Below are 24,432 nucleotides of genomic sequence, written 5' to 3' on the forward strand. Positions count from 1 at the left end.
TACTAGTGTGATAAATGACAAAAGATTTGTACAGAGTGACTAATACTCACTGGGGCATCAGAAAAGGCTGTGCTTGACCTGAGTCATGAAGAAATAGTAGGCAAGTTTTGTATGCAGAGGAGTGGGGAGCAACACCCCAAGCAGGGGACCAGCATGTTCAAAAGCTTGGGGACTTGATAGTGTGGCCTACTTTGGAGAATAGAAAGAAATTCAAGAGGATTAGAGTGTAGGGTGCATGGAGGAAGGACAAGAGAGTAGAAAAAGTGTTACCTGAAATAAGTGGATGATGGGTAACAGTAGAAGGTGGGGATGACATAAGACTAAACCCTCACATCCCAGCCAGTGAACCTGATCTTCCCTCTTCCCCCTGGTTCCTGCCTTTTTTTTTTTTTTGCTTTGCTTTGCTTTCTCAGTTCCTTTTCCACCTGCTTCCTAATTGAATGTCCTGAGGTTAGGGAAGATGGAGAAGATAATGAGGCATCAAGCTGACAGAGGCTGGGCAAAAGGTCCCACCCTCAGGCTGAATTCACTTTCTCCATTACTACCCCTGGGCATATTTCCATATCTGCCTCCCCCACTTCCAGCCATCTTTCCAGTTTCTGGCATTTGGAGCATCAAGTCCTTTTTAGGTGAACTTATCTGCTCCCAGCTGGGCATCAGGCCAAGTTGCTGCTCTCACTTCTCATTATATACTGCTTTTCAGCAGCATACAGCACAATGAGAAATTGAAAGTAAAATGAATTTCTACCATTTCAGATAAGTTTGTAATCCTCCTGGTGAAATATGAAGCAATACAGAATATGGAAAGACTTAATACTCAAGCCAGAATCTGGGTCAGAAACAAAATAGTTTCATATCTGTGTGTGAATGCTGTAGGTAAAGTAATAATAGAGAAAGGTGCTTATACAGAAAAAAAAAAAAAAAAGTTTTGCTTGGAGCAGTAAGAGGTAGGAAAACCCAACCAATTAATTTCCTTTTCTGGCTGCTACTCTTTGATTCTTGCTGCCAACCTCTACTGCTGGCACAGGATTGGGAGTTAGGGGAAATGGTCTCTGAGGAGAGAAAACTCTCCTTTAAATTACTCCTACGTGGAAAACTTGGACACTTTCTAAATCAGGAATTCTCAGACCTGTGGGTAGAGACTTCAGTAGACCCCACAAGAAGAGTTTCAAGTTAAAGTTGAACTGTCTTGTGTTAAAATAGGAAACTGTTACATGCATAAAAGAAATGCCCTAAGCTGTCGGCTTGGAGTCATTCAGCCAGCATATCTTTAAGATCATAGCAGTTTTTAAAATTTGCATTCTGTTTGGTAAGTAATATAAGTTACTGAGACCACAAGGCAAATAATGTCCCTTGTTGGGTGGCTGCAGGAAAAAGAACGGAGCTTGGAGTGGATATAAAAAGCCTTTGAACCAGAGGGGGCTGGCACCAGAGTGTGGTAACATAGGTGGTGTCTCACTGCTGCTCCACAGTGGCTCAGTGCTGGGAGGATGTTGTCAACAGAGACAGGGTGCAGCTGTCCAGATCTAGGACGTGTGAGAAGTGCTGGTGTCCAGGAATGTTCTGTGTGTGGATGGTCATGCATGGGCAGTGGCCAGCCACCCTTGCTGGCTGCAGCACCGTTTTCAGCCCCAGGGAGGGACCTAATGACTATCAGTTTAATGGCAAATTGGTAGAGTAGTTTGTATTTTCCTGAGTTAAATCATGGCTCAAACGAGGGCATCCTGTAGCTACTGACAGCTGCATCATGTGGAAGATCACACCACAATTTCTAAAAATCAGCAAATGGTTTGGAAAGTATTAGGAAGATTTACACTACAATTTATATTACTTTGTAAGTGGTTTTGATACAGTTTATTTAGAGAATGTGTTAATCGCTCAGTCATGTCCGACTCTTTGTGACTCCATGGACTGTAGCCCATTGGGCTCCTCTATCCATGAAATTCTCCAGGCAAGAATACTGGTGGGGGTTGCCATTCATTTCCTTCTCTGGGGAATCTTCCCAACCCAGGGATCAAACCTGGGTCTCCTGCATTGTAGGCAGATTCTTTTCCGTCTGAGCCACCATTCTGTATTCTGTATACTCTGTTTAGAGAATAAAAGGGAATTATTTAAAAGTTTTGTCATATGTATTTATATTTATCTGGTTTGTAAAATATTTTTAATATATACTGAAGTCTTTTAAGAGAGATCTCTGTCACATAGTCCTCTTATAAAATTCGGTCTGAAAATCTCCTGTAAGACCACTTAGAACTCTGAGGAATGGAAAGAACAGAGAGATGTGAATAACGAGGCAAGTAGAATAGGCTAGTGAGGTAGCAGTGCAGGCCCATTCCATTATTGGAATTATTTTGGAAACTTGCAGGACTTTAACTTACAAATTTATTTCTCTTCATTTGTGTCTTTGATATGTTGTCAGGCACTTTAATGTCCTTGTGTCTCACTCCATAAAGGGAAGTTTGTTGTGTTTTTGTTGTTGCTGTTGTTGTCAGTGGTGGGGTTGTTTTTTTTTTAACCCCTTTTTCTTTTGCCCTCTGTTAAGAGGCCCCAAAAATTAGCTGTCACCATTTTTGCTTGATTTCATGAGCTGTCAGATTGATATCCTACATATTGATATGATGTCTGCTGAAGTTAGTGGGATCTCAGGATACTCTGTCTCATATTAAAACCCCAGAACCCGAGAGAGTCTTTCTCTCACCTCTAGAAGTATTGTCATTCAGCTGAATTTCAACTGCGGCATGTTAGGTATGGAGAAGCCACTTTTTGCTGCACCCTTTTACCTGGCTTATTTCTGTTTCTTTTGCTTAATTCTTTGGTGTCAGGAGAGTTTTGGGAGAAAGAGCCTCTTTATTTGCCTGAAACTAGCAGACTATCTAGATCTGATTTCCAGGAACTTGAGAGTTTAGTTTTGACTTAAGTACTAGATCTTCATTTGGTTTACAGTCAGTATTTATGGAATGAATGAAGTTAGGTCTGACAGTTTCCTGTGAATCTTTTGGTTTGTGTGATGAGCTTGGGGCTTCAGAGCAATATGTTCCAAGACTTGGGCCTCTTTCTTCCCACCCCCAGTCTACTTTCTGTCTCTGCTGCTAAGTCACTTCAGTCGTGTCCGACTCTGTGCTACCCTGTAGACGGCAGCCCACCAGGCTCCACCATCCCTGGGACTCTCCACTGGAGTGGGTTGCCATTTCCTTCTCCAATGCAGGAAAGTGAAAAGTGAAAGTGAAGTCACTCAGTCGTGTCCGACTCTTAGTGACTCCGTGGACTGCAGCCTACAGGGCTCCTCCATACATCTGCCTATTTTGGACATTTTATGTAAATGAAATTATGTATTATATGATCTTTCATGACTGACCTTTTACTTAGCATATTTCCAGGATTTTATTCATGTTACAGTGTTCCTTTTTATGGCCGAGTAATATTCCGTTGTTTGGGTGTACAACATCATTTCATTTATCCATTAATTAGTTGATAGATATTTGGGTTGTTCATACCTTTAGCTGTTAGCATTAAAATCTATATTAATTTGGTTTGCAAAAACAGAATCTTGTTGGGGAGTTCCCTGCCAGTCAGTGGTTAAGATTCCACACTTCCACTGCAGGGGCATAGGCTCTAGCCCTGGTTGGGGAACTAACAGCCTGCAGCCACACAGGTGCCCCCCCGCCAAAAAAAAAAAAAAAAGAACACAGAATTTTGTTTTAATGTACCTTTTTAAGGTGAAATTGAACATTATAGGAAAATGTTAACTTTCCATATTTTTCCTCTTTTTTGGGGATGGAGGGATTTGTTGTCCATTTCCTTTGCCCATCTTTCTTATTAGGTGTGTTGTTATTTTTTCTTATCAATTTATATAAACTCATATGTATTAAGCATAATAACCATTTCATGTCACTTGTTGCAAATGTAATTTCCCATATTTGGCTTTTAATTTTAATCATTACAGCTTTTTTATTCAAATGAGATTTTTATTTTTTCAAATTTATTTTAAAGGCTTTAAAAAATATTTATTTTGGCTGCAGTTGGGTCTTAGTTGCGGTACGTGAGATCTTTGTTGCATCATGCAAAACATTTCTGCAGGACCTTTTGTTGTGTTCCTCTCTAGTTGTGGTGTGTGGGCTCAGTAGTTGTGGCCCGTGGGCTTAGTTGTGCCACAGGATGTGGGATCTTAGTTCCCCAGCCAGAGATCGAACCTACCTCCCCTGCATTGGCAGGTGGATTCTTAACCACTGGACCACCAGGGAAGTCCCAAGATTTTTATTTTTAGGAAGTAAATTTTATCAATATATTCCTTTATACATTCACTCATAGCTTTTTAAGCTTTCAGAATTCTTCCCCAGAGATGAAAAAACATTTTTTTTGTTAGGGTTACAATGTTTAAAAATGTCTTTCATTTTTCAGTTTATTTGGAAATATTCTCAAAAGCATTTTTGTTGTTGGGATGTGAATAATGTTTAATAGTCCAGTGATCTAGAATAGCACTGCCAGTATAATTTTTGTGATTATAAAAATGTTCTGTTTTTCTGTGTTGTCCAGTATGGTAGCCACTAGGCACACGTGACTTCTGAGTACTTGTGGTTAGTGCAACTGAAGAACTGAATTGTTAATCTAACCTTTAATGTAAATCAAAATTTAAATATTATTTAAAATTTTATTTACATTAAAAACATTTAAATAGATCTAAAGTCTTAAGTTCTTTACTTTTACATCTTTGCATCCCATGTTTGCAGTCTCGAATGTAGTCTCATTTTGGTTCATGGTGCATTCTTCCTCTGAGGAAAGATACTCAAGGGAATGGTAAAAGTAGTGCCTAATTGAATGCTGACTTAGATGTGGTTATAACTCCCTTCTAGAGATAGGGGAATTAGCACAAGTAACGTTGTGTGTGTTTGGGGGTGGGGCTTTTATCCAAGAGAAAGTTGCAGAAGTTCCTTTCTTTCCCATGTGTACAGCTTCATATTCAGTGTTTTTTGTGGTCTTAGCAAAAGTTGCCTTGTTAAAGAAAGGGTATCTGTGGTGAGTTGCACCGTAACTTTAGACTTATTCCAGTTTTTCTCTTTTTCTGTTCCAGGCGCTGCATTCAGGTAGTACATAAACTACTTTGCTATCAGAAGAAGTGTAGAGTACGCCTGCATTATACCTGGCGGGAGCTCTGGTCAGGTAACTTTCTCTTTTGAATTCATCATCTTTTCCTATATCTTTTATGAGCACCTGTGCCTGGGCATAGATGAATTTAAAACAAACAATCAAACAAACTTTTTAGTTTGTTTAGGATGCTTGTATTTTCAACTCTTCTTTTTGTCATTTCAGCCTTGTTATAATCCAAACATGGGCATGTCACATATATATCTATTTTATACTTTCTCTCTTATTCCTTCTCCCTGTATTTTTTTGTCAGCTGGCAGAAACAATTAAATATTTCTTGAGTTCCATTGATTCTTCCATTGAGGAGTCAGTACAAACTTGGATTCTCTCTTGGTTCCATTTGGTAACAGCATATGGACTATAGGGAGGCTTCTGTGTGTTTCCTGGGGATGAGTAATCCCAGGAGGAATGTCTTAAGGAGAGGGGGTGGGGAGGGGGTGGAGAGTTGGGGGAAACCCTGTTCTTTGTGTTACATCTGGCATTATTACTGTTTACAGACAGTGTCAGTTTTACCACTCCCCCTGTGCCAGAGACAAAAACAGCAAATTACAGTGTTTACTTTTGTCTTTGCATCCATTTGGTAGCCCAGTAAAGTTACTGCCACCCCTGTGGGGGGAAAGAGTGGCTCTTCTCTAAGGGTACAATTAATACTGGCTTGCCACCCCTTTCTTTTGTGCATCTAGATTGGAGGTTTCAGAAAAGCAGAGGAGACATGTTTCCTGAGGCATTTGCTTGCTGATAGGTCCTGTGGCTTTTGTGACCTGATAGGACAATAAAATCTTCTCCAGATGATTATAGTGGTAAATTGTTTGCCCCACCCTTGGGAGAGCTTCTCTGTATTCTGAGCAGAGAAGTGTATGTGAGTGTCAGAGGCTTTGTGAGAAACAGGCCAGTAACCCCACCCCCTCCCATGGAATTCATCTCACTTGTTGTGACACATGGTTTCCTCCCAACCCAATTTGGCTTTCTAAATTTAGTCCTTCATAATGGGAAGTAGAGATCTTTAATTAATGGATTAGCAAATTTGCAGTTACTGCCTATAGTGGTGAAGGGGGAGTAGGATAACAACACCAAGTGGCAGTAGTGGCATTTTGATATTTTAGGAGAAGAGTATGATTATGTGAGAGTTCAAAATTGAGAGAATGTCAGAAAAGCTAAAGAGAGATCAAAAGATTGAAATGACTAAAGTTTGAATTTCTTAGGTTGGAACAATTCTTTTTAATATAAAGGACTCTTTGGTTGCCTATGCATTAGTTGTATGATTAATTTAAAAATTTAGAATTAAAGAGAAAACACAAAAATGATGCAGATCTCTGGACATTAGTGTAACAAGTACAAATGGTTTATGCCTATAACTGGGATGAAGTTACACATTGTAGTACTAGAGTGGATGGCAGTAGTAATTTTGCCTGCCTTTGATTCTCTTCTGGTGTTGTTTTCTCTTTTATTCTATCACCTTTACTTTCTGTCCTAGCTATCCTTTCTCTTGCCCCTGGGAGCTCTCTGGCTTTTCTCCTATCCTTTCATCAGTTGTCCTCTTCCTCATTTTCTCCTCTTCTCTTGTCTTTTTCATTGCCTTCTCCTGTTCACGCTCGTCTGTCTCCCTCGGTCCTAGGGTTCTGTTTATTGTCTTACTCTCTTGCATTCTGTCCTTTGTGCTGTTGTTGTCATATGTTTAACTTTTATGTATTTTATAAACCCCAAAATACATTTCCATCATTTTTATTTAAAGAGGCAATTATCTTTTAAAGAAATTTTAAAAGTCTTTTATATTTATCTTTTCTGGATCTGCTTTCCCTATTCTGGTGAGAAACTGAAGCAAGAGACCATTCTTTATCCTGTATTGACTTTATTTCTTTGAGTACTTCATGTCATGTTTAGCTCTGTGTGTAATTATTTGCTATCTCAGGACTGATTGGCATGCTAAGGCCCTTGATAGGTTGAGAGGAGGTGTATATGAGTGTCATTAATGAGGCTTGGATGGCTGCTTGTTCCAGGCATAGGCATTTGTACTGGAGTTCTCTGCCAGGTGAGGTTAGCTCCTTTTCTGTGTAGACTGGGTGAGCCCCCCTGGGACTTGACTCCCTGTGTTCATACATGGAATATATATAGTGAGATGCAGAGCAGCAGGTATTAAGGAAAGCTGCAAAATACTAGACTACATCGGATGCATCAGAGCCCATAATAATGTATAATATTGTAATCAGTGAATATAAATGTGTCTATGGTGGATCCACTCCTTGGCTGGTAATACCCCTCATATGTCGGTTTGCCTATGTTTTCATTCTTTCTTTGCCTTCTAGACGTATAGATTTGAGGGAGGTATGTGAAACTCATCATGGCAAATATGCTTATGTATACAGAAGCTTGCCCATACATGTGCTGCAAACTTTAGTTGAATTTTACTTACAAATAAAACTGGTAAGGCATGTGTTGTTAGGTCAGACACATGAGAGACCTCATGTGCCCGGGAAGCATGGATGGCAAGTGCCTTTTATTGTTTGGAATGAGAGTGTTTAGTCTCACTGCTCTTTGGTTATTTTTATTCTTATACTGTTTGACTACCTCTTTCTTTTTGGGGAAGTAGCCAGGGATCCCCCTCCAAATTCCTATATGGAGTTTTCTGGTTTGGTTTTATGATAAGGAGGAGGCAGCTATATTGGTTGGGGCTTTAATCCTGCCTGATATGTTGGTTTTACAGATGTAATCCCTGACCTACTCCCTGCTGCCATGGTCTGTTTATATGATGCCTGTCACCATGGTATCTGAGTACATGCAGAAATATATTTAGGCTAACCTCAACTTGAATATAGAAAGGAAAAAGTCTTGTCTTTCTCATTACCCTATTTTCAGCAGTCACTGTTTTCCACCAAGTTATGGGAAGTTCAAAAGCTCTTCTCTGACCTCTAGGCTACACAGACTTCCTATTTTGAGTAAAAGATTAGGTCTTAAAATGCTCCTCTGATAAAGATAGAAAACCGAGTTTTAGGGTGAGATCCTAGTGAAATAGTTCTTTGCTTTTGAGAATGTAATGAAAGATATCTTTGCATCCAGAAAAATGTCCATTTGCACATATATATTTTGCATATAATTTCAGAGAGTTCATGGACCTTCTTCTGAAGCCCATCCATGATCCAGTGTTAAGCATCTCAGTCTTTCTGTGACAGATTCATGTTGATATATGGCAGAAACCAGCACAACATTGTAAAAGAAATTATCCTCCAATTAAAAATAAATTAAAAAAAATTTTTTAAATAATAAAATACAAGCCAAAAAAAAGTCTCAAGTTGGAATCCAAAGCGGGTGGGAGGAAGAATCTCTGTCTTAATTTTAGCGACTGGCCTCCCAATTCTGTCTTCACAAACATCTTTATATTTGGTTAGTTTTTCTTTATTTACTGATTGTATTGCATTCCTCCTGGGAACTTTCGTTTTATCTCTGAACTTGAGACTAAAGACAGTGTTGGTCACTATGATTGGTTTCCTGTTTTTCTCACAGAACTCTGGGCTTCTGTTTTAGCATATCGCATTGTTATGCTGTGTTTGCACATGTCTGTACAATGATTTGCTTAAATTATTTGTTTTTCCTTTTAAAAAAAATTCGTGGAGGGCAGGGCCTGAGTTTTAATCATTGATTTATTCTCAGCGCACTACTTGGCTTGTAACAGGGGGTCAGAAAATATTTGAGTGAATAAATAAATGGATGAATAGGTATGTAGAATTTCCATTGATGATGAGTCAGCATTCTCTTAAGGCAGCACAGTGTTGTGTTTGTACTTCAAAAAAAATAGTATTAGAATATTTGTTTTCACTTGTCTTTTGAGCTGACTTCATCACCTTTTTATTTGAATTGTTGGTATGAACAGGAGTGGTGGATGATTTATCTTTCCTTTGTCACTTTCTTCCTTACCTCCAGACACATGGATTGCTTTTAACCAAGTGAAAATGGAAACTTAGTTTCTAAGCCATTAACCAAGGAATGGGCGGAATGTTTAGAGAGAAGCATATAGTTGTTAGAGGGAAATACTTGAACAGAGAACTTCATGGAGTCAGCTTATTTTACTTCCATTGCAGGCAGAAGGGGCATTGGGGAGCCAGCCTGCGTTTAAATAGTGTAGCTTTCCACAGTCTGAAAACAGGTTGATTTAAAGACAGGTTTAAGTTGGCATTTTATATTTGGCATATATCTGTGGATCACAGTCCTTCTTACCCTTTCACTCTGCCACATATCTGGGTGATAAGTCATTATTTTTATCACCATTTGTTGGGGAATGTATAGAAGGATAAGTGACTTGCTAAGGATTATGGAAACCAGACACTAAATAGTCATGATCAGGACTTAGAGTTCCTGACTCCTATGCTCAGAAGCAGATCACTAGGCAACATTTGCCTCTCTGCAGGAAGAGAGGCCCCCAAAGCCCCCAAAACAATCTGTTCAGCTTCACTGTGCTAAATAGCATCCAAAGCATTCACAGCTTTGTGAAAAAGAGAAAAATTGTACTTGGCCTGACCTTTCAGATACCTACTGGGAAAAATAGAAAACTCAGAGAGTGTCACAGCTTTCTGGATCCAGCTGGCACACTCATCACTGACAGAAGTCTGTGGCTTCATGGTTAGGTACACCTTGAGACTGGGAATTGAGAGCTTTCATTGCATGCTTGTTATATTGTAGGTGTTATACAGGACTGGAAATTTTCAGGAGAAAGACTGACCTGAGCCATAGATATAGTTGGCAGTTCTTGTATGGGTATAGCTTTGACAGTTTGCCAGCCCCTCCTGATTTGGGGAAACTATCCTTTGAGTTTTTAATTGTCTGCTTCATTTAGTTTGGTTACTTTTTTAAACTTTGTATTTTGATATAATTATAGACTCACAGGAAGTTGCAAAAATAGTACAGAGAGTTCTTGTACCCTTCACCCAGATTCCTCCAATGGTGACATCTTACGTAACTACGATATTGCTGCTTTAAGTTTTGAAGAGAGTATGCAGGTGGGGAAGAAACATAGCAGTAAACAGCTAGAGTATATGGCAAGAGGAATTTTGGCAGCTGCTATTGCTATTTTGTTCTTAAAATTGCTTTTTAAATTGTTCTTCTTTTTTTCCCCAAATTTTCTCTGATTTAGGGGAATCTGTTACAAGATGTATTCTAGGCTTGATGTGCCTAATTAAGACTGCTCTAACTTCCATGTGCAAAAATATGGAGGCTTCTTTCTTCTGTGGATAATCAATTCTTCTTAAAGTTAGAATGTTCTAATGTGGGAGCATTCGAAGGTGTTTCTCTCTTTTCATAATTTTGTTATGGAAGATCCTGTATAGCAGTATACAAAGCCCCAGGGCAGAAAAAGAATGCCAGGAAACCTTTTTTCCCTTCAAGTTACCACATTTGGCTAAATCTAAACTTTATACTATTTTGAATCTTTCTCTTAGAATCTTGGCAGAAGCAAAAGATAAGAATTTTTAACAAGTTTAGCCTGTTAGAAGGAGAAAAAGATTCCCACCTAAAAGAGTGAGAAATCTCTGTTCTTTTCTCTGCACAAAAAGGCACTTCCCATCCAGAGAAATGTCAACTCTGGTAGGCCCATTAGCATCTTGTCAACTAAAAAAGGCAGAGGAAAGAGTAGTTGTGCTTTTGTTGTGCTGCCTGTACTGGTTGTGTAGGAAAGTGTCATTTGATTTCATAAGGTATCATCATTCCCTGGATCTTGAGTGAGCAGGACAAGTTTCTTAGTGGTTTTTCCCTCATTTGAGCAGAAAGTAAAGTTCTTGGTTCTACATCAGATGGCTCCACTGAGTCATGGTCTCATTAACTGAGATTTCTTCAAGGGTGATTTTGACTCTTTCATTTGGTCAGTGTTTGAAAAAAGCAGTAGGTATCTAGGGCCCTAGAAAAAGATGGTGGCCTCTAAGCATGCTTAGTTAGAAGCAGCTGCACAGAATGTGGAGAAGGCAATGGCACCCCACTCCAGCACTCTTGCCTGGAAAATCCCGTGGACGGAGGAGCCGGATGGGCTGCAGTCCATGGGGTTGCGAAGAGTCAGACACGACTGAGCGACTTCACTTTCACTTTTCACTTTCATGCATTGGAGAAGGAAATGGCAACCCACTCCAGTGTTCTTGCCTGAAGAATCCCAGGGACGGCGGAGCCTGGTGGGCTGCCGTCTATGGGGTCGCACGGAGTCAGACATGACTGAAGCGACTTAGCAGCAGCAGCAGCAGCACAGAATGTGTATGGGATCTTGCATTGCTCCATATGGGAGCAATGGGAACTTTCATATAATAACTTACTTTCATGGTAAGGAGGGTGGGTGGTAACTGTGAGGACTGCAGTGTCCCCAAGTAAATGGGGAATTGGAGATAGTTGAGAATTTTATTTTCTTTTTTAGCAGATACACTTCATTTGCAAGGAAAATGGTAAGACAGAATCTAACTTCCATTTAAAGAAAGGATTTGTTCTTTTCTCCAGTTCATCTAGGACATAGAGCCTTTAGACAGCACAGGTTGTTGACGTACTGACTTTTTATTGTGCTAAAATACACATAACATAAAATTTACTATCTTAACCATTTTTAAGTGTATGTTCAGTGGTACTAAATACATTCACACTGTAATGCAGGCATCACCACTATTGTTCCCCATAACTCTTCATCTTCTAAAACTGAACCTCTTCCCCTTTCCCCTCAGCCCCTGGCAACCACCAGTCTATCTTCTCTCTTTATGATTTTGACTACTCTTAAGTACTGCATGTAAGTGGAATGATTCAGTATTTGTCTCTTTGTGACTTGACTTATTTTACTTCCAGTGTCCTGAAGGTTCAAGAAATAAGATTCCCCCCTTCTTGCAGAGTTATCTATTTTTTGTTATTATTTTTGTTTATTTTTATTTATATATTTATTCTGGCTGCATTGCATGGCTTGTGGGATCTCAGTTCCCTAACCAAGGTTTGAGCTAGGACCTTCGACAGTGAAAGCCCAGAGTGCTAACCACTGGACCACCGGGGAATTCACTGTTACTTTTGTTTTTGACTGTAGGCTCTGTCTGTACTGAGGATCAGCCTGAGGTGTAAACTTAATCTTTTCTTAGATCTTTTATGAGCTTTATTCTTGGGCATGTGCAGTCACTCTCTAATTTTCCTTGAATATGCAGTTGTTTCTGAATGTCCTAGTTTTTGTTTGTTTGTTTGTTTCTGAATGCTCTTCTTGATTAATGTTTTTATTGTCCTAGTATTTACCTTTTCTCTTTAAATGGAAGCATAGTTGATTTACAGTGTTGTGTTAGATTCTGCTATACAGCAAAGTGACTAAATTATACATATGTATTTATTTTTTTCCATTATGGTTTATCTCGGTATATTGAATATAGTTTCCTGTGCTGTACATTAGGATCTTCTTGTTTATCCCTTCTGTATGTTATAGTTGGCACATGCTAACCCCAAACTCCAATCTATCCCTCCCTCTCTCACCCTCCTTAGCAACCACAAGTCTGTTCTCTCGGTCTGTGAGTCTGTTTCTTAGATAATGTTCATTTGTGTTGAATGTCCTAGTTTTTACTGTCTGGCTCCTGAAAGAGGAAAAGCAAAAAATGAAGGTGGGGAAAAAAAGGGGCACTGGCCCCTTAGGCCTAGATGTCACTTATCTGTGGGGGGGACAGGCTTGTAACAATAAGGGGAAGTGCAACAAAAATGGCTGCCCACCTATTTGTCTGCATCTCTGTGATCAGAAGCAGCAATCAGTGATCATAGCACAGATTCCCCAGTATTTGGAAGATACGGCCCTTATTGCCGTATCTGGGAGCTGGTCCACCCTAGCTCCTGCAAGTTGTGTGCAAGCTGCTCTAGAAACAGGTGCACAGTTGCTTACCACAGGCCTGGGATTGGGGATAGGTAGCTGCATGTACTAAGAGTTGAAATTGACCAAAGTGAACCAAATTTACCATCCAGATTTTTCTGTAGAAGTTTCAAACCTTCATCAGAGTCCAGAGTTCTACATAGTTACGTCAGACAGATTCTGCCAGGGCAATTATTGTCCTGGCAGAGGATTCTGGGAGAGAGATTGCTGATGTTTCATGTTCTGCCATCTTCCCAGAATCCTCCCACTGGGTATACCGACTTTTGTGCTCTGTTCACCTGGAGAGGCTCGTAGCATATAACCAAAGCCGTTTCATTTTCTTGTCGGATTCATTGGTCTCTGTTTCAGTAAGGTGCTTGGGTTTAACAGCCAGCCAGATGCCTGTATTCTGAGAACGCACCTAGTGCATTTTTAAATTATTCTGTTGGTCAGTGTTGGTTTCTAAGTCCTTCCTGTGCCACTTTGCTGACTGACAGTGAGCCTACTGATTGCTGGCAATGCCCCTGAGTAATTGGTGATTTTGTGCAGAGATGTTCGAATTGCTAGAGTTTATAGTGCCTCTGGGGTTTCAGAGGCATTGCCTTGTTCAGTTCAGTCGCTCAGTCTTGTCTGACTCTTTGCGACCCCATGGACTTCAGCATGCCAGGCTTCCTTGTCCATCACCAACTCCCAGAGCCTACTCAAACTCAACGTCCGTTGTGTTGGTGATGCCATCCAACCATCTCATCCTCTGTCATCCCCTTTTCCTCACGCCTTCAATCTTTCCCAGCATCAGGGTCTTTTCCAGTCAGTCAGTTCTTCACATCAGGTGGCCAAAGTATTGTTTGAGCTTCAGCTTCAGCATCAGTCCTTCCAGTGAATATTCAGAACTGATTTCCTTTAGGATGGACTTGTTGGATCTCCTTGCATCCAAGGGACTCTCAAGAGTCTTCTCCAACACCACAGTTCAAAAGCATCAATTCTTCAGCGCTCACCTTTCTTTATAGTCCAACTCTCACATCCATACATGACTACTGGAAAAACCATACCTTTGACTAGACAGACCTTTGTTGGTAAAGTAATGTCTCTGCTTTTTAATATGCTGTCTAGGTTGGTCATAACTTTCCTTCCAAGGAGCAAGCATCTTTTAATTTCATGGCTGCAGTCACCATCTGCAGTGATTCTGGAGCCCCCCCAAATAAAGTCTGTTACTGTTTCCATTGTTTCCCCATCTGTTTGCCATGAAGTGATGGGATTGGATGCCACGATCTTCGTTTTCTGAATGTTGAGTTTTAAGCCAACTTTTTGACTTTCCTCTTTCACTTTTATCAAGAGGCTCTTTAGTTCTTCTTCATACTAGTGCTATTTGTAGCCTGTCCTTTGAGTTCTTCTACGTCTGTCCTAAGCTAGTGAGGTTCTAAGTATTTCTCTTCTATTGGTCACTGTGAAGTTACCCATTTTCCCTAATGATCAGGTTTTGCCTTGGGATCTGTGGCCTCTCATCCTAACTCCATGCCAGGCCACAAAATAGGGCCTGGCTTAGTCTTGTCTTTGCTTTCTATGTCTTTGTCTTCATAGCAGGTAAAAGCTGTTCACAGAGACTGCTCTCTCTGACCTGATTCTTCATAGACATTTATTTGTGCTCTGCTCTCTGCCTCCTTCCTGTTTTTAATCTTATTTAAATGTCATTCACTTGGTTTTGTAATTAAACCTCCCCTCTGCTTCTCTGAGGCAGGCGCTGAGCTACCACTTAATTGTGTCTTCCCGTGATTGGCTTGTTCCTCTCTGCACCTGGTTTACCTCAATGTGGGGAGAGGTTTTAGTTCTGGAGAAGTTCCCATATCCATTATTCACTCCACGCTTCTACACGACAACATGGTTTGCTGCTTGCTACCTTCTTTTCCTCCACTTAAATTCAAAGCAGAATAGAAAAAGTCTGGGAAAGTCTTCATTGTGTCGGGTATATTAATGCTAGGAACAGCTCTGTGAACAAGGTTCCTTGTGCAGTGAGGTGGCCTTGTGTCGGACAGCAGGATTCTCAGGTGGGTGGTATTGAAATCTTCACGTTTAAAAAAACAGATTGGCTGCTTTTGCCTCTGTGAATTCACTTGGGACGCAGGGAACTGTCAGGGTACCCATTCCTGGCTCAACTTTCCAGAACCTGTGCACTATCCTTTGTTCTACTTGTGTTTGCATACAGAAAAGTCAGAACTTCTGCATCCTGCTGCCATATTTGATGCACAATACTCTCCAAGGAAAGAAACCTGGAGAGCTAAGTAGGAGACTGACACTTGTCTCTAGTACAGAGTCAAAGAGGCAACATCCAGGCCAGAATAATAGAGTGTGTAGCCTTTCCCTTCTCCAGAGGAATCTTCCCAACTCAGGGATCGAACCCAGGTCTCCCACATTGCAGGCGGATTCTTTACCAGCTAAGCTACAAGGGAAGCCCAGGGATACTGGAATGGGTAGCCTATCCCTTCTCCAGCAGATCTTCTTGGCCTAGGAGTCAAACTGGGTTCTCCTGCATTGGAGGCAGATTCTTTACCAACTGAGCCATCAGGGAAGTAAAGAGGCAGCAGTTGCAGCTAGTTTATAGTTCCTGAAAGCGAATCCAGAAACTTAAGTTTTCAAAGTGCTTGGTGGACTTTCCAGTGAAGAAACAAATGTGTATGGAGCACCCACTTCCTTACAACTTAAACTTGTTGAATGTGTAGTGGAATACCTCAGATGTTTCACTGACATAACTTCTCTATTTTTCACTCAGTGCAGTTTAAGAGTATTTGAAGCCAGGGATCTGGATCCTCCTTTAGTAGGAATAAAAAAGATTTAGGAGTCAAACCCAGTATCCCCAAGGATTTCCTAGAATATTGTTAGAATAGTTGACCCTTAAAGAAGTTGAGGTTTTGAGGTGCTTATACCCAGCCCCCCACTCCAACCTTGTCAAAAATTTACCTATAACTTTACAGTCTGCACTTCCTACCAGCAGTCTCACATCTGTGGATTTGACCAACCACAGATCATATAGTAACATAGTATACATTTATTTTTAAAAATCTAAGTATAAGTGGACCCACACAGTTCAAACCCAAGTTGTTCAAGGATCAACTGTACTTCAGTGTGTTGTTAGCTTTGACTATCAGCTTTGATGATTATTCTGAAAACTGCTGTGGTATTGTCTTGAAGGCTGTGCAGTGCTCATTTTGAATTTGTATTCTTGCTCAAGTGTTCATGACTCTCTGTTGATTGAGTATATTGGGTGCCTTTTATTTTCCCATCAAAACACTTTTGTATGTTTGGCTCTGTACTCAGTACTGTGTACCATGATGTAAATTTCAGCCCATCAGTTATGCTGAGGTTACAGAAAGTTGGGATGGAGTATTTGCAGGGCTCATGCTAATGTCTGTGGAAAGAAAAATATTGGCCTCTTGTTTTTCAATTGGTAAAACATACATAAAATTTTATCATTTTAAGTGTAAGCTCAGTGGCATTAAGTACATTCACATTGTTGGGCAACCATCTCTTCCTTCCGTCTCCAGAATTTTAAAAGTTTTCTTAGACTGAAATTGTATCTATTAAACAGTAAGCCTGTATTCCTCCCTGTCTACACCTCTAACAACCACCAATCTGCTTCCTGTCTCTATGAATTTGATTTCTCTACGTCCTGCATGTAAATTGAGTCATGTGGTATTTGTCCTTCTGTGACTGACTTTTTTCACTTAGCATAGTGTCTTCATGTTTCACCTATGTTTTAGCATGTGGCAGAATTTCCTTTTTCAGGCTGAGTAATATTCCACTGTATACCACATTTTTTTAAAATCTATTTTTATTTATTTATTTTTTTTTAATTTTTAAAAATTTTATTTTATTTTTGAACTTTACAGTATTGTATTGGTTCTGCCATATATCAAAATAAATCCACCACAGGCATACACGTGTTCCCCATCCTGAACCCTCCTCCCTCCTCCCTCCCCATACCATCCCTCTGGGTCGTCCCAGTGCACCGGCCCCAAGCATCCAGTATCGTGCATTGAACCTGGACTGGTGACTCGTTTCATATATGATATTATACATATTTCAATGCCATTCTCCCAAATCATCTCACCCTCTCCCTCTCCCACAGAGTCCAAAAGACTGTTCTATACATCAGTGTCTCTTTTGCTGTCTTGTATACAGGGTTATTGTTACCATCTTTCTAAATTCCATATATATGCGTTAGTATACTGTATTGGTATTTTTTCTTTCTGGCTTACTTCACTCTGTATAATAGGCTCCAGTTTCATCCACCTCATTAGAACTGATTCAAATGTATTCTTTTTAATGGCTGAGTAATACTCCATTGTGTATGTGTACCATAGCTTTCTTATCCATTCATCTGCTGATGGACATCTAGGTTGCTTCCATGTCCTGGCTATTATATACAGTGCTGCGATGAACATTGGGGTACACGTGTCTCTTTCCCTTCTGGTTTCCTCAGTGTGTATGCCCAGCATTGGGATTGCTGGATCATAAGGCAGTTCTATTTCCAGTTTTTTAAGGAATCTCCACACTGTTCTCCATAGTGGCTGTACTAGTTTGCATTCCACATTAAAAAAAAAAAATTATTTTTTAATTGGAAAGTAATTGGTTTATAATGTTGTATTGGTTTCTGCCATACATCAACATGAATCAGCCATAGGTATACATATATCTCCACCCTCTTGAACTCCCTCCCTCCTCTCAGCCCATCCTGCCCCTCTAGGTTGTCACAGAGAACCAGGTTGAGCTTCCTATGTCATATAGCAAATTCCCACTGGTGTCTGTTTTACATGTGGTATCAGTGCTGCTCTCTCAGTTCATCCCAGCCTCTCCTTACTCACCTGTGTCTACAGTTCTTTCTCTATGTCTGCATCTCTGTTATTGCTCTACAAATAGGTTCATTAGTATATTTTTCTAGATTCCATATATGTGTGCTTGGTTGCTTAGTCATGTTCGACTCTTTCTGACCCCATGGACCGTAGCCCATCAGGCTTCTCTGTCCATGGGCATTCTCCAGGCCAGAATACTGGAGTGGGTTGTCATGTCCTCCTCCAGGGGATCTTCCCAACCCAGGGATCGAACTCAGGTCTCCTGCATTGCAGGCGAATTCTTTACCATCTGAGCCATCAGGGAAGCCCAAGAATACTGGCGTGGGTAGCCTATCCCTTCTCCAGGGTAACTTCCCAACCCAGGAACCGAACCAGGGTCTCCTGCATTGCAGGTGGATTCTTTACCAGCTGAGCTACCTGGGGAGCCCTAGATTCCATATATATGCATTAATATATGATATTTGTTTTCCTCTTTCTGACTTACTTCACTCTGTATAACAGGCTCTAGGTTCATCCACCTCACTAGAACTGACTCAAATTCGTTCCTTTTTATGGTTGAGTAATATTCCATTGTATATATGTACTACAACTTCTTTATCCATTCGTCTGTTAATAGACATCTAGGTTGCATCCATGTCCTGGTTATTGTAAGTAGTGCTGCAGTGAACACTGGGGTACATGTATCTTCTAGAATTGTGGTTTTCTCAGGGAATATGCCTGGTAGTGGGATTGCTGGGTCATATGGCCTTTTTCCCACATCCTCTCCAACATTTATTGTTTGTAGATTTTTTGATGATGGCCAGTCTGACTGGTTTGAGGTGATACCTCATTGTAGTTTTGATTGCATTTCTCTAATAATAAGCAATGTTGAGCACTTTTTTATGTGTTTATTACCCATCTGTATGTCTTTTTGGAGAAATGTCTATTTAGGTCTATTTAGGCCCATTTTTTGGGTTGTTTGTTTTCTGATATTGAGCTGCCTGAGCTGCTTATATATTTTGGAGATTACTCCTTTGTCAGCTGCTTCATTTGAAATTATTTTCTCTTATTCTAAGGGTTGTCTTTTCATCTTGTTTATGGTTTCCTTTGCTGTGCAAAAGCTTTTAAGTTTAATTAGATCCCATTTATTTTTGTTTTTATTTCTGTTCTGCTATTAGGTGGGTCATAGAGGATCTTGCTGTGGTTTATGTCAAAGAGTATTCTGCCTATGTTCTCCTCTAAGAATTTTAGTTTCTGGTCTTATATTTAGGTCTTTAACCCATTTTGAGTTTATATTTGTGTATGGTGTTAGAAAGTGTTCAAATTTCATTCTTTTACATGAAACTGTCTAGTTTTCCAGCACCACTTATTGAAGAGACTGTGTTTTTATCCATTGTATATTCTTGCCTCCTTTGTCAAAGATAAGGTGCCCATAGGTGCATGGATTTATCTCTGGGCTTTCTATCCTGTTCCATTGGTCTATATTCTGTTTTTGTGCCAGTACCATACTGTCTTGATGACTGTAGCTTTGTAATATATAGTCTGAAGTCAAGAGGTTGATTCCTCCAGTTCCATTCTTCTTTCTCAAGAACGCTTTGGCTATTCAGGGTCTTTTGTATTTCCATGTGAATTGTGAAATTTTTGTTCTAGTTCTGTGAAAAATGCCATTGGTAATTTGATAGGGATTGCGTTGAATCTGTAGTTTGCTCTGGGTAGTATAGTCATTTTCACAATATTAATTCTTCCAATCTAGGAGCTTGGTATATCTCTCCATCTGTTTATGTCATCTTTGATTTCTTTCATCAGTGTCTTATAGTTTTCTGTATACAGCTCTTCTGTCTCCTTAGGTAGATTTATTCCTAGGTATTTTAATTTTTTTTTTGCAATGGTGAATGGAATTGATTCCTTAATTTCTCTTTCTGATTTGTCACTGTTAGTGCAAGGGATTTCTGTATATTGATTTGGTATCCTGTAATTTTACTAAATTCACTGATTAGCTCAAGTAATTTTCTGATTGTGTCTTTCACGTTTTGTTTATCTATTCATGTGTCAATGGATTCTTGTATTGCTTCCACCTTTTGGCTATTGTAAATAATGCTGTTATAAACATGGGTGCAAAAATACTCGAGTCCTTGCTTTTCACTTCTTGTTTTTGAGACTGTGCAGGTTAAAGTGTCTTTAGGTCAGTGGAGTAAAATTCTGAGATGCTTAAAAGAGAGATGAACTTACAAGATTTTTCTTTTGATCACTTGGATGTGTGAGGTGCTGGTTAGTGGAACTCTGATTAAAGTTACAGTTTTGGGTGGCATAAAGTTACAGTTTTGGATGGCAAATACAAGTATTGGTCCTAGATAGCTTGTTCCTCAACCTTCAACAAATGTTTTTTTAAGTGAAGTTTAGGAGGAACCAGTACAGTTTCATAAATCTCAGCAAGGGGAGTTCATGGACCATCCTGGTATGTTGCTGTTAATGTAATTTATCTTCAATTAGCTATGTGACTTTGGATAACTTATTAAATCTTTCTGAATTTTAATTTGGTCATCTGTTAATTGGGACCGTTATTAGCTCCTTCATGGGATACTTACTAAGTTTCAGTGAGAGTGATGTACTTTAAGTGCTTTACATAATGCCTACCATCTAGCATATACCTAATAGATGTTACTTCCCTTGCCATTTATGACTTTTGTGTTTCTCCCTTTGAAAAGAGATGAATGCAGTTTGGGGGAGATGATTTCTATAGTTAGGTATCTCTTTTTAAGCTCTCAAGTGGAGTGCAGTAGAAAAGAGGAAGATTTGAGATACAGTTTTCCCTCTATATCCATGGGTTCTGCATCCACGGGTTCAGCCAACCACAGATCAAAAATATTTGGAAAAAAAAAATTCCAGAAATTTCCAAAGAGCAGAACATGAATTTGCTGTATGCCAGCAACTATTTACATGGCTTTTACATTGTATTAGGTATTACATTGTATTAGGTATTGCATTGTAAGCAACCTAGAGTTGGTTTAAACTATATAGGAAGATGTGTGTAGGTAACTATACCATTTTATTTAAAGGACTTGAGACTCTATGGAATTGGGTATTTGGGGGGAAAGTCCTGGAGCCAATCCTACCCACCCCCCACCCCCACTGTGGATACTGAGGAACAACTGTACTTGATGTGAACTTCTGGCATAGTTGGTGACTTGTAGTAGGTGTCATTCAGCAGAAAGATATGATCCATTTCTCTCTACGATATATCTATCTGGCATTGGTGTTTGGGGACAGCCTGTTCCCGGGGCTGTGAAGGATTGGGGCCAGTGAGAATTGTCTGTTAAGGCCCGGAGGGTCTCAGCCACCAAGCTTGTCCTCATCTGAAAAGATACTCTGCAATAAACTGTGCGATTCTGTTTTGTGGAATGGGTAGCCATTGCTTGCCTAATGGGCAGAACTGTTTACACAGTATTGAGTTTCTATAACATAGGCCCTTTTTCTTTGGAAATCCCTCAGACTAAGGATCATATTTTTGTTGAGGAAGATTTTGTGTTAGTCTCTTCTCCCCTGCTTCCTTTTAAAACTGTTACCTAAAAATTAGAAACATGGTAACCAAAGTGTTAAATTAAAAAGAAAAAAGTATATCCTGCTCCACCGCTTATCTTCACAATGACTACAACACGTGTCATGCTTGATACCAAACTCTTAACAGAGATATGACTAATTAATAATCTTATGTTTATACAACCAATACCTTGTCTTTTTTAGTTATCCTAACTCTTCCCTCTATGTACTGTTACCTCTGTGACTGTCCTTGGAACAGTTTGGCTGGTCATGTGCCCAAATGGCACCAAGTGAACAAGTGGATCGAGGGTGGTTTTCTAAAAATGTGTGTTTGGAGAGTGGTGAGGCAGGAATCAGCCAGCATGAGCTCTCTGCTACTTGTGTGTTGGCACCGAGATCCTGAGTACCATTTCTCTTCTGTCCTTAACCTGCCCCTGGCCCACGGCTATTCTCTGCCCTGCAGTTAAACCGTGTCCATAGCACTGCATCATAATAGCTTATGAATAAACCTGGCTATGAATTGCTTATACTCAGGTTTTTTTTGTTTGTTTCAGTTCTGATTTTGCATAAAGAAAGGGGATCTTAGCTTCATTTGAGGAGAAGGAAATGGCAACCCACTCCAGTACTCTTGCCTAGAGAATCCCAGGGACAGGGGAGCCTGGTGGGCTGCCATCTATGGGGTTGCACAGAGTCGGACACGACTGAAGCGACTTAGCAGCAGCAGTAGCAGCTCCATTTGAAGTTCAGATCTGATCATGGTCTATGTTCAGTACATAATTTTGAAGGACACACCCAGAGTGAGGGGAATAGGAACAGTTTTAGTTTACATTTATTATTAGTAGTATTATTTTTTAAAAATCCTAGAGAGGAAACAGAGAAAGGGAGATAGAGGTGTAGGAAAGATGAGATTTAAAGAAGAGAGATGAGGGACTTCTGTGGCGGTCCAGTGGCTAAGACTCTGAGCTCCCAACGCAGGGGGCCCAGGTTCCATCCCTCGTCAGGGAGCTAGATCCCACATACCGGAACTAAGAGTTTGCAGGCCACAACTAAGAAGTCCCGCATGCTGCAACTAAGAACTGGCATAGGCAAATAAATGTGTTTTTTTTAAAAACAATTAAAAATAAAAAAAAAGAGGAGAGATGAAAGCTGATATAGAGGGCCCGCTGAGGTGTTTTTTGCTGAGAAAAGTTACTAGAAGTTTTTTAGTGTTGAGAATGAATAGAAGAAAGGTAATAATGAGGTGTTAAGCAGTTGTGCTATAATAAGTAGCTGAGGACCAAGAAAAGAAGAGCACCAAGTAGATGGAAATAACCTTGGAGCAGCCAATAGGTGGAGAAAGTTATAAACCAGAGTCTTCTAGGAAAGTATTGATGGTAGTATACTTAGCAAATCTTAAGCACACCATTTATACATGAGCTTCCTTCTGTTTTAATATTTGACTGCATCTAGCTCAGATGGTAAAGAGTCTGCCTGCAGTGTGGGAGACCCGGGTTTGATTCCTGGGTCAGGAAGATCCTCTGGAGAAGGAACTGGCAAACCACTCCAGTATTCTTGCCTGGAAAATCCCACGGATGGAGGAGCCTGGCAGTCTGTAGCCCATGGGGTACCAAAGGGTCGGACACGACTGAGTGACTTCACTTTCACTCTCAGCACCTTTGTCTGTCTGTTGTTGTTGTTCGGTTGCTAAGCAGTGACATCATGGACTCTTACAACCCCATGGACTGCAGGCTTTTATCTTAATGGAATGGAAGAAAGAACACTGAACAGGAGACCAGGTTCTAGTCCCTGCTTGGTCACTAACTAGTTGGGGTGGTGGTCAGGGGTTGTTTTTGAATCCAAAAATGAGGGAGTAGGATTAAATAACCTCTAAGGTCCTTTCTAGCTCTAAAAATTTAAAATCAACTATGTTGAAGCCTCACAAATTTTTAACTCCCATCACATCGGGTTAGAGGATAGAAGACCATGTATGTGTATATAGGACACTGAACAGTTGATAGAATGCTAAGTCAGAAAGATGTTGAAGGAAAAAAGTGTTATATTATGGGATATTTGGGACATTCCTTCTCGAAGAAGAATCATGGTTCCTGATGTCAGAGGCTCATGGGAGCCAATTTTAAGGGTACTTGGTTCATTTTAGCTGCCTTTTAAATTCCCTCTGGAGAATGATGACTTCCAGGTAAGAAAACCCTGGCTTTTTCAGAAGGAGGGGGTCTGACCTGAATTGTCAGGGATAGAATGCAGGTTTCCCTGACACAGACTCTCGGAGTATTGCAGTGCTGGACTCTCCTTCTCAACACTATTTGACTCTGCTGACATCGGTGACAATTGAAACGCAGGCCACCTCTTGGCCTGTGCTAGAATTGCTCTCTTCCTCCCTTCATATTTATCATTTTGTCATCCCTGACTCTGAATCCCAGAGATCAAGGCTAGCTGTAGTCCAGCAGAGGAGCAATAAATCATTGTGCTCACTTCCTTTTCTCCAGGTTTTCTACCCCTTAATTACCACATAACCACTGCTGAGGCTGCATCTTTGTGCTGCATGTACCTGGGACAAAAGCCTTCCTTGATTGGATATGTGCAAAAGCAACTTTGTCTCTAGCTAGCCATTATGTTTTGTAGAATGCCACATGTGTTACCCATCCTTTTTCTTGTCTCCTGTGAATTTAGGGAGTCCTACTGTCAGAAGATTTATCTATTAACAGGGCTTGTCTAAGCTCTGGGGTTAGTGGGGGTGGTGTGGGCAGCCCCTACGCATTGAGAGATCTGGGCTGGGTTAGTCTTTTTCTTGGCCGTGCTGCAGCTTGCAGGATCTTAGTTACCCAATCAGAGATTGAACCTGGGCCATGTCAGTGAAAGTGCCGAATTCTAACCACTGGACTGCTAGGGAATCCCCATGGGTTAGTCATTTTTATGTGGATTTTAGCTAGTCCCCTTCATTCTCTGAGCTCCTGGCCTACTAGGAGCTTAGTAGATTGTATGATCCAGAGTGGCCTCCCGTGGAGCTTTCTTAGGTCCAGTCCAGTAGATCACTTGTTAACAGACAACATCAAAAAAGCCAGCTGCCTATCATTTGCCTTTCCATTAGGAAACCTCAGAGAACTTGAGTCA

The 24,432-nt window shown here is 40.3% G+C and overlaps 1 protein-coding gene across 3 annotated transcripts in view; it reads left to right on the top strand.

Annotated features, from left to right (window-relative positions):
- ARMH3 (armadillo like helical domain containing 3) overlaps positions 1 to 24,432 on the top strand; it is a 181,447-nt gene that overhangs the window by 47,667 nt on the left and 109,348 nt on the right. For all 3 annotated transcript variants that reach the window (XM_005888075.2, XM_070363369.1, XM_070363368.1), the window contains one exon: positions 5,069 to 5,157. In XM_005888075.2, coding sequence (XP_005888137.1) covers positions 5,069 to 5,157 — 89 coding nt within the window. The remainder of the gene's footprint in view (positions 1 to 5,068; positions 5,158 to 24,432) is intronic.

This window comes from Bos mutus, chromosome 26 (genome assembly GCF_027580195.1).
Source record: "Bos mutus isolate GX-2022 chromosome 26, NWIPB_WYAK_1.1, whole genome shotgun sequence".
Classification (NCBI taxonomy): Eukaryota; Metazoa; Chordata; class Mammalia; order Artiodactyla; family Bovidae; genus Bos; species Bos mutus.